Source organism: Sebastes fasciatus, chromosome 16, assembly GCF_043250625.1.
Source record: "Sebastes fasciatus isolate fSebFas1 chromosome 16, fSebFas1.pri, whole genome shotgun sequence".
In the NCBI taxonomy this organism is placed as follows: Eukaryota; Metazoa; Chordata; class Actinopteri; order Perciformes; family Sebastidae; genus Sebastes; species Sebastes fasciatus.
Genome location: NC_133810.1, coordinates 28280431 through 28291544, shown reverse-complemented (window position 1 = coordinate 28291544; position 11114 = coordinate 28280431). Strand labels below are relative to the sequence as shown.

Sequence of the window (11114 nt, the reverse complement as noted above, 5' to 3'; positions counted from 1 at the left end):
AGAGGAGTGCGGTGCGCGAATAGCAGACAAGATGAGTGACAGTCGGAAACGAAGCAGCATGTAAAATTATGATATTCTGGAAATTATAGGGTTTAGTATAATTATATTGAATAATTTAAGTGATATATGTGCACACATACTAATCATAGGTCAAAACTGCGCTAAATTTGGCTGAACTATAAAAAGGCAGAAGTGGTAAAAGGAAGAGCCGTTTGGGAGCCGAAAGAGCCGGCTCTTTTTGGTGAGCTGAGCCAAATGATCTGGCTCACTAAAAAGAGCCGTAATTCCCATCACTAGTAACGCTCAAACCGGATCAAACAGGACCCGACGGTGTGGTGGTGCGTTCCCGGCACCATGAAGAGCAGAACATTCTAGTTTTTATAATAATACAAGGGAAAATACCGAAATACCTTCAAGCTTACTGTTCTTGGGTGAGACGATAAATCCGCTCTTTTCAAACGCCCAGCTGTTTCACAACCTCACCCAACGGAGCAAAGCCAACAATAAAAAAATCTGTTACCATTGCAGTTAATTTGTTATAATTTCTGCCCAAATTCATCAATATGCAGTACACATGTTTCTTCTTCTTTATTACCGTTATTATTTACTTATTTATTTATCTCACTTATTATTGTAAGTGTTGGTATTATTATTGTTATTGATATTATTATCATGACCTCATCATCATCTTTATTATTATTCATATTAATAATATATATGTGGATGTGTATATACTGTATTATATATATGTATTTTACTCATTTATTTTCTTTTTATGAAGGATATCTATGTAGATATGTGTGCATGTGTACAGTATATGTGTTTAAGAGTAGATATATGTCATATATGACCATCTAACCTCATTCAATGCCAAACACACACACACATTCTTCAACCTGCTTTTATCCCCATGTGTTGTTTTGTTTTTGTACTTTGTTATTTGTCTTTCTCTGTATAATATATTTTGGTCTTTTTATATATGTCCCTGCACATGTCTTCACTTGTTTTGTTATCACTTTATAACACAATAAAAAAAATAAAAAAATGCAGTAACTTTAGTCGTAGCATGGGCAACAGCATTTTATTCTGGGAAAAAAAGGTTTTGTGTCTTCTATTCTTTCTCCCTAGATCCCATAGACCAGTAAAACCAATAAACAGCACACTAGGCTACCCCCACAGTAATAAATAACCCTTCTCATTGAGAATAATTTGCCTTGTCATATGAGGAATATAATAATAATAATAATAATAATAATAATAATAATAATAATAATAATAAAAAATAAATAAATAATAATTATAATAATAATAAGCAGCTATAAAACAGAGTTTACAAAGTGCTTTGACAGTCAAAGCAAAAGCAGGCTACAAGGAAACATAACAACAGAAAGCCAAACAAAAATAAAACATGACCGGATGTAAAACGTAAGCACTATTAAAACAGCAGGCTTACAACAGATATAAACAATAACAAAGCACAGGTAATGTTAATGGAATGAGTAATGACTTCATTACATTCAGGTGTATCATGGCAGTGAGTCATCATTATTCTGCCAATCGGTTGAGTAATTACTAAAGTAACAGCATTTTATTCTGGGGAAAAAAGGTTTTGTGTCTTCTATTCTTTCTCCCTAGATCCCATAGACCAGTAAAACCAATAAACAGCACACTACCCCCACAGTAATAAATAACCCTTCTCATTGAGAATAATTTGCCTTTTCATATGAGGAATATAATATATAATAATAATAATAATAATAATAATAATAATTATAATTATAATACTACTACTACTACTACTAATAATAATAATAATAATAATAACAATACTACTACTAAAACTACTAATACTACTACTATTACTACTACTACTACTAATAATAATAAAAAATAATAATAATAACAATACTACTTCTACTACTACTACTACTACTAATAATAATAATAATAATAATAATAACAATACTACTACTACTACTAATAATAATAATAATAATAATAATAATAATAATAATAATAATAATAACAATACTACTACTACTACTACTACTACTACTATTACTACTACTAATAATAATAATATAATACAAATAATAAAAATAATAATACAAAATAATAAGCAGCTATAAAACAGAGTTTACAAAGTGCTTTGACAGACAAAGCAAAGCAAAAGCAGGATACAAGGAAACATAACAACAGAAAGCCAAAACAAAAACAAAACAAAACGGATATAAAACGTAAGCACTAATGAAACTGCAGATATAAACAATAAAAATGCACAGGTAATGCTGAAGGAATGAGTAATGACTTCATTCCATTCAGGTGTATCATGGCAGAGAGCCATCATTCATATAGTCACACACCTGACATGAATTAAGGGCATTGTTTTTAATTTCCTATTACGTACTTGAGCGTGAACGCCGCGTTGTTGTGATGACAGCTGACTAACCAGAACAGTCCGGTATATACAACCAGAGCTCTGAGTTCATCAGCAGCACCATGTCTACCTGTTATATCCTCGGTGTAGACGTCGGAACCACGTCGATAAAGGTGGTTTTATTAGGAACTGGCTCCAGATTGGTGGAAGAGAGTCACACTTTACCTACTACGGCTGATATCTCCGACCACAGCGGCATAAAGGTGAGTACAACTTTTACCTTCCAGCTCATCTCAGTGTTTACTCTGCTCTGTGTGTGTGCTGTAACCTGTCTACGTGTCCATGCTGCTGCTGCAGGCTAAAGAGCAGGAGACCAGCCGGATCATAGACACCCTGAACCGATGCATCAACCTGCTGCCTGGAGACAAACTGCAGAGAGTCATCAGCATCGGGGTGACCGGACAGATGCACGGGGTGTTATTCTGGAGAGCACAGACAGGTAAGAATACCAATACTAGTACTGCCTGCATGCATGGATGAGCGCAGGCTATTGCATTGCACTAGGTGTGGTAAACTGTGAAACAACGGATGTAATGCATGAGCAGTTTGAGCAGCAACGAGGAAGAAACTTATATCTTCTTTTTTAAAAATAAATAATTACTTTTTTTCATATTAATTATAACATCCATTTGTTAGAGGCCTGAGCTGGCTAAAATAGTAAACAAATGAACATAACTGTAATATATACATTTTTTAAGTCATGTGAAGTGTCAAAAGATTGTAAAGAGGGATCATTTTCAGACCAATTTAGTCTGTATCTATAAGTGTATCTATATTTTGGGTGCCAGAATATAGATACACGTGCAAAACATTTGTAATTACAACCAGAATATGTGCTTATGAAGGTGAAGTAAACAAATATAAAGAGGGGCCCCAGTTCAGAAGATTACAGGACTCATGAAGAAGAAGAAGAAGAAAGGCATTTTATTAATCCCGAGGGGAAATTACATTTTTCTACGCTGTTATATACAGGACACACACACAAATGCACAAACAGGACCTTTATACATGCATTAGTGGAGAGATGTCAGAGCGAGGGGGCTGCCCCTGACAGGCGCCCTGAGCAGTTGGGGGTTTGGTGCCTTGCTCAAGGGCACCTCGGCAGTGCCCAAGCAGCAAACTGGCATCTCTCCAGCGACCAGTTCACACTCAGTACTTGGTCCATGCAGGGACTTGAACCGGCAACCCTGGTCTGATAATGTTGTTGCCCTTACTGTATATTTGCACACTTGCCCAAAAAGCTCTTTAATCTTATGATTCATAGAAGGGCCCAAATATAAGGATCCCACATCACACTCTCATAGCGCTTTGAAGTTAATTGAAGATGTATTTGATATAATCACTCTTCTCTTAAAGGTCCCATGTTGTAAAAAGTGATATTTTCATGTCTTTTATATTATAAAATAGTTTTAAGTGATGTATAAATACTGTTAAACTATCAAAACGCTCAATATACAGAGAAATACACACAGCCTGTATTCAGAAATTGGGCATTTGAAACAAGCCGTTAGGATTTCTGTCCATTTGTGATGTCACAAATATACAATATTTAGACCATTACACGTTTTTTAAACTTAAACATTCTAAGTGTGTCCCAGTTTGTTTCTTGTTGCAGTGTATGTAAATAACATCAGCTGACAGGAAGTAAACATGGACCCAAACTGTTGCCTAGCAACGCAATTCCGTTGCAATTCCGATGAAATGCACTAAAACGGAGAGTTTCAGACAGACGATAAATATAGATTTATTCAGGCAGACCGTATGAGGAAAATAAAGTGTTTTTTTTAACATTAAAGCATGTAAAGCATGATCTAGTAGAAATCCAAAATACAAGTATGAATCTGAAAATGAGCATGATATGTCCCCTTTAAATATTGAAAATGAAATGGTTATACTCTTGGAGCTCACTTTTGAGTAGTATTATTGTTTCCGTATATATATTATATGATGCACACTTTTAAAAGGGGCCCATATTGCCTCATGAGAACCCTCAAGTGTTAATCACCACCTGTTCATTTGGTCATGTACAGTAGCAGAGGCTGGTGGCTGCAGACAGAAAACAATATAAGTGTTTCAAGTACACACAAGTCTCAATATGAACAGGCATGATGGAGATTAAAGTTCTACGTCAGGTTCAAGTTTATATCACAGTCTATTTCATCAAGGACATTTAATGTGTTCAGAAAGTGTTATAATTGAAGCAAAAGGTTCTCAAGTTTGCTACTGTGTGTACTTTTTATTATCACTGGTCAGTTTTACTTGGAGCATGTTCATATGTGACTCATTACAACCCCCTCTTTCTTTAGAGACTAAAGGTTATTAACAGTTTGATTTGGACAACAGTTCCCTTAATGTTTAACCAGACCACAGGCTTTAGGAAAACATTTACCAGAACATGGTGAACATGGGGATTTGTAAGAGTCCTTTCAAGAAGTCATACTGATTATCCAGTCTGTAATACTGATGACCTTTTAAAGATGCTTGTTGAAAATAGATTGAGGAGCTGGGTAGTTATTGGAACTGAATTCTTCTGATAACTTCTCCTTTAAACAGAAACTTGGTCGGTCCGTTGTAGCTCTTTCATAACTCTGCCCTCTGCTGGTTGCAATCAAAACTTGAAAATAGGTTTGTAATCATAGTAAATCTAATATGTTACTGGGATGTTCTCATATCCAAACCATTAAAGCGGACCTAATATGCTTTTGTGCTTTTTCCCTTTCCTTTAGTGTGTTATATATATATATATATATATATTTATTATTTTTATTTTCTGCATGTAAATGATCTGCAAAGTTACAAAGCCCAAAGTCCACGCCAGAGGGAGTTACTCTTCCCCACAGGCTCCTGAACTGTCTGAAACACCTTGCTTAAAGTCCCGCATTTTCTTCTGTAGCGTGATGATGTCACCAAGTAACACATTTGCATAATACCTGCCTAGCGGCTAGTTTGGCATGCCCTCAAACAAAGATAGGTAGAGCGGAGCTGGAGCGGAGTCCAAAGAGTTTGGTTCGGTTGACCAATCACAACAGAGTGGGCCAGCTGACCAATCACAACAAAGCAGACATTAAAGCATGTAAACATATTCCAGTAGAAACCCAAAATACAAGTATGCACCTGAAAATGAACATGATAGGTCCTCTTTAAGTCAGATATAACTTATTTTGTCTGCTGTAATTTTCTGTGTCTCTTGCTCCTCGCAGGTTGCGATTGGACCAAGAGGGATTTCTTCACAACCAGAGACACCAGTCAGCTGATCACTTGGCAGGATGGACGCTGCAGCAGTAACTTCCTGTCCTCACTTCCAGAGCCAGACTCGCATCTCAGTTCAGCCACGGGGTTTGGCTGTGCAACAATCTTCTGGTACATGAAACACAGGTCAGTGCTTTTTAAAAATCCCTCGTACTGCGCCGCTTGGTTTTGTGATATGAAAGTGAACTTAAAGGTTTGTTGTTGTTTCTCTGCAGGCCTCAGTTCCTCGAAGACTTCACAGTTGCAGGTACCATCCAGGACTACGTGGTGTCCATGCTGTGTGGTTTGGACGGCTGTGTGATGACGCCCCAGAACGCGGCAAGCTGGGGCTTCTTCAACACCTCCTCCAACCGGTGGAATACAGACATGTATGTAAAGAGCAGAACTTCCTGTTCAGTTCAAGTACTAAACGCATGAAACATAAGTTTGCGCATGCTCGGTGTTAAACTGAAAATACGTTGTAAGCTTGTATTGAACTGTGAAGAGTTGTTATGCCTAACCGACATAACAAGCCACTGTGTGTGTGTGTGCATGCTCTAGTCTGGAGGGTGCCGGCTTCCCTTTGCACCTGCTTCCTGAGTGTGTGCCGTCTGGTGGCTTGGCGGGACAGACGTGTTCTGACTGGCATGGCATCCCTGCTGGTACGCCAGTAGGGGCCGCCCTGGGAGACTTGCAGTGCTCTGTCTACTCCTGCATGAGTGCGCAAACAGACGCAGGTGAAACATGAAGTCCAGTTATTTTTCTCAAGGCCAGGATCACATTTAATGCAGTAGAAAAACATCCATCAGACTTCTGCTATTGCACTGCTGATTAATGCTTAAATTCACTGTGGTTACAAACAGCAAAGAGAACAATAGCAAAGCATAAGAACGGTTTATAAAAAACCCTACAAAAGATTCTACAATAAAGAAAGTACACAGAAGTAAATACCCATGTCTTAGTTTTGTACTCATTATGTTTGAGCAGACACACAGAAAACAAATGCATTATGGATCAAGTGTAATCCTGCCATCAGTGTCTCTTGCATGTCTTGTTCGGAGCTGTTCGTTCATACGCCTCAGATGACAGTATTTATCTTTCTGCCAATTTCCGTAGTTCTTAACATAAGCACCTCAGCCCAGCTGACCTACGCCATGCCAGCTGACTTCAAGCCTCCAGAGTTTCCTCAGCCTGCCTCCTCCGTCTCCTACTTCCCCTACTTTTACAACTCGTACTTGGCGGTGGCGGCCTCGCTCAACGGAGGGAATGTGATGGCGGCTTTTGTGGAGATGCTCACTTCCTGGATGAGAGAGCTTGGTATGTATTTTTAGCCGTGCTAGTAGTAGTAGTGTGGTTCTAGGGGTGGCAACGTCTGTTCACCACTTTAGTCAAGACTAAAATATCACAAATATTGGATTGCCATGTTATTTGGTATAGACATTCATGGTCCCCAAAGGATGAATCCTAATGACTTTGAGAAGGGAAGCCAATGCAGTAGTGCATTAAACTTGCATTCTTTCTAATAACCAGCAGGGGGCGACTCCTCTGGTCTCAAAAAGAAGTCTGATTGTATAGAAGTCTATGAGAAAATGAGCCTACTTCTCACTTGATTAATTACCTCAGTAAACATTATAAACATGAGTTTATGGTCTCAATCGTTAGTTTCAAGTCTTCTTCAATACAGCATGATGTTCATTTAGTAAATTATGGTCCCATTTAGAGTCAAATAGACCATAAAGCAGGGGATGCTTTAGGGCGTGGCTACCTTGTGATTGACAGGTCGCTACCACGGCGTTGTCCGGTCTGGGAGTTGTCTGTGTTTTTGTCTTACAACTTTAACCCTTTCACAGTGTGTAAAAACTATTCAGCGTTTGTCTGTACTTAGCTCCACCCTCTCGTGTCACTCCTTGTTGCAAAAAAAACCCCAAGATGGCAACGGCTAAACTGCCGAACTCGAGGCTTTAAAACAGTAGGCCACAAACCAATGGGTGACGTCACAGTGACTACGCCCACTTTTTATATACAGTCTGTGGTTGTACTGTACACACATTCATGTTCCCATCAGGATGAATTGTAATCACTTTGGTTACTTTTCCTCTAGCGCCATGATCAGTTCAAAATGTTAATGTGTCCAACACTTTGGTTTATGACCAAACACCTGCATAATTAATGACATTCCCATCAGCCTCAGCTGTCCTTTTTGTTAAGTGGTAATTAGCGGCGGTGTAGTGGTCGTTGACTAGGTGGATGAACTACTACTGTAGGTTACCGAGGAGGAAGAGGGTATACTCCTCTATGTACTCCAGTGGCTTTTTGGTTGATAGGTGGGTGTATTGTAAACCACAAGAAAAAGAGGTGGGTTTACCCCATATATATATACATATATATAGTTGACCTTTGACCTTTGATATACCTGCGTATACTCTTCACCGCGCCACTGCTAATTAGCTAATGCTTGTATGCCATGTGTTTCTAAGTACAGCCTCATAGAGCTGCTGGCATGGCTGTAGACTCTTGGACTCATTCATGCTCTAATGGTGGAAATAAGCAATAAGAGTCTGGTCAGATGCATATAGGACTGTAATATACACAACCCATTTTAAACCGCAGCTAAAGATCAATGGCAGATCAGAGAGGACAGTGTTCAGTAAACTTTTTAAAGTGTTTCATCCAAATGTTAAATCACGCCTCCTCATCCCTCACAGGTGCGGAGATGAGTGACTCGTGCTTATACGAGAAGCTGATAGATTCTGCCCTGAACCAGGAGACGAGCGACCTGAGGGTGAGCCCTACCATCCTGGGAGAGAGACACAACCCTCTCTGCCTGGGTCAAGCGGCCAACATCTCCACCACCAATCTCTCTCTGGGTCATGTGACCAGGGCAGTGTGCCGCGGAGTCATGGACAACATCACCACCATGATGCCCGCCGAGCGTCTGCAGCGGGCGGGCGTCAGCAGGATTGTGGGCAGTGGGAGCGCCATCGCCCGCAATGAGGTGCTGAGGCAGGAGGTGGAGAAGGCATTTCCTCAGCCGGTGGTGTACGGACTAAACGCGGACTCTGCTGTCGGCGTGGCCTTGGTCCTCTGTGACCTACTTTAAATGGGGAGTTGTAATCCACAGGGGAATCCCTGTCTGTTTACAGGATCAAGTGGAAATTGTGCACATATAACTACTTTATCGAATGGCATCACTTTGTTTAAAAAAGGAACAATCAGGCAAACTGAAATGCTACAACATAATTTGCTCTGTGAAACTAAAAGCAAAACGTGTTTGCCGGCGTTACACCGAAATCTGTGACCGTAGAGAGACATTTCTGGCGGCTGTCGTTACAAAATGTGACCCCACTGTATCTAATAATTGCCTCTATTAGAGTTTTGTGAATATTTCTTTAAATTAAAATAAATGTATGTTTTTTTAACAATTTAATTTTGTGTGTTTTCTGTCATGTGTTTACCTCATTTATTACACAGGTACAGTCGGGTCACATTTTCTGATGTCACAGATTTCCGATGGATTTCGGTGTAACACCGGGACAGAGATCAAAAGCTTCGTGTGAAGTGTTATTTTTTCCCACAAAAAACGATGCCACAATAGAGATTTATAGCATAAAACCTAGAGCTGCTATTTTGCAAAGATGATAATCATTCATCGGAAAAAAAATCTACTGTTGAAGCGTTCATTTCTTCACTGACTGCAACCTCATTAGAGCAGTATAAAGTGCACCAGCAAAAAGCTTTACAGCTGTTGGCTTCTGCACCAGATGCTGTAAGAGTTGAATGTGACAAGCTCACACTCATTCCCTGTGTGTTGCTAAAATCCACAAAGTGGATCGAAATCACAGCGCTGCTGGAATCCTTTGAAGAGCACAGATTGAAGATCACAGATTTATGATCCATAGCAGGATGTGCGTATTTGAGGGTGGACTGCTCCTTTAAATAAGACCATAGTCGCTGCATGGTTTATCAGGTGTAACAACTATTAGCATGTCAGCATTCAAGCAGAAAATAGACTATCAAGGAAATGCCTTTTCCTCGGTTACTACTATGTCGTTTTCTTTCATCTGATGGTTTCTGTGTTGCTCCGTGCAAGGAGCTTCTTTTCTTTTAATTTCCACTTTGAGTCTAAAAAGATACGTAATAGTAATCTTGACACTGAAGCTGTCAGGGGTCCACAGTGGTCCCATATTCCTTTTATCACTCGTCACTTTATTTAAACTATGCCGGGATCCTGGGAATGATGAAGGACTTTATTTCCAGTAAGATGATTGGTCATTAGTGTTAATGTTTTAATCTGATTCTCTGAAGTTAAGCGGTACTCATTCACTGTCCCTGCTCAGTTTATCAAAGCAGATTCAAACACTGTGATTCTTTTTTCTTTTAATGTTGTGCTTCCAGTGTCCCTTTTTTCAATTTTAGGAAGGAGGGCTTTAAGTTTTTACATGAAGTGAACTTATTGTTGTTGTTTTCTATCGAGGTCTAAATCCATGATTACTGCTCTTTCTTTGCCGTCTCTTGATTTTTGAAGTCTTAATCTTCCATTTTTAACTCACAGAGTGTGTAAATATCCTTGCTTTGTGTCAGTCTTAATGTTAATTTTGCTTATAGTACTTTGTTTTCAAGAAGACGGTCTTAATTTTATCAACCGTTGCTGCTGCTGCTGCTTTTTGTCATGATTGAATGCTTGTTTCATTATTCAGATTATTCAGTGTACAAGGAGAATACATTTGGTCTGAACTGTCTAGATCGGTAACTCAATGATTAGGGCTGCTCCCTCTTAGTCAATTAGTCGACTAATCGATCATTTTGGACTTAATCCACAAGATTTTTTTAGCTGTTTTTTATGCTTTTGTCCTGCTATTTCCAAAAAACTTACGAGCGCTTCTCTGGTAAACACAAGATTTAAAGTGGTGCTCATAAATTTCAACAATGAGCAAATAGAGTAATTTTTCTACAAGTAAAATGAAACACGCATGACATCAGTGCTATTAGTATTGCCATTCATTCATTATAACAGAGCAGCGTTCTGTTGAAATGAATACAGTTATTCTTCTTTTAGTTAGCCATTAGTTCACAGCTGATGTGATGTGATTATGGTGCAAATAAAGCAGTATTAAGATTTCATTTTTGTCTCAAATCTTGAATATATTTGAATGAATGTCACTGAATTTTGATATTGATATCTTCTCAACTGAGTCACCACGATTATATTCTGGTGCACTTATTCAAGTTTTGAATGGAGAGCACTATCTTTGCATAACTTTGGGAATGAAGCACCAGGCTGTACAATGTCGGATATAAAGTTTTAGTTGGTCTGGTGCCTGACATTTTAAGGAGGACCTATTGTGCTTATTTTCAGGTGCATACTTGTATTTTAGGTTTCTACTAGAACATGTTTACATGCTTTAATGTACAAAAAATGCTTTACTTTTCTCATACCGGCTGTGCTGCA

At 38.8% G+C, this 11114-nt stretch overlaps 1 protein-coding gene across 1 annotated transcript; it reads left to right on the top strand.

Moving 5' to 3' along the window:
• The first annotated feature begins 2425 nt into the window (after positions 1 to 2425).
• Positions 2426 to 10786, top strand: shpk (sedoheptulokinase). The gene is made up of 7 exons (XM_074611729.1): positions 2426 to 2640; positions 2735 to 2876; positions 5638 to 5812; positions 5902 to 6054; positions 6227 to 6402; positions 6782 to 6982; positions 8371 to 10786. The coding sequence occupies exons 1-7, from the start codon at positions 2500 to 2502 to the stop codon at positions 8763 to 8765; spliced, it is 1383 nt and encodes a 460-aa protein (XP_074467830.1). The 5' UTR covers positions 2426 to 2499; the 3' UTR covers positions 8766 to 10786.
• Positions 10787 to 11114: the final 328 nt, after the last annotated feature.

What these genes read in the sequence shown, in the direction of transcription:
- shpk (XM_074611729.1), top strand. Translation starts at nt 2,500, where the DNA reads ATGTCTACCTGTTATATCCTCGGTGTAGACGTCGGAACCACGTCGATA. An exon ending in AACCGGTGGAATACAGACAT is followed by an intron (nt 6,055 to 6,226) that starts GTATGTAAAGAG and finishes TGCATGCTCTAG; the next exon opens with TCTGGAGGGTGCCGGCTTCC. An exon ending in GAGTGCGCAAACAGACGCAG is followed by an intron (nt 6,403 to 6,781) that starts GTGAAACATGAA and finishes CAATTTCCGTAG; the next exon opens with TTCTTAACATAAGCACCTCA.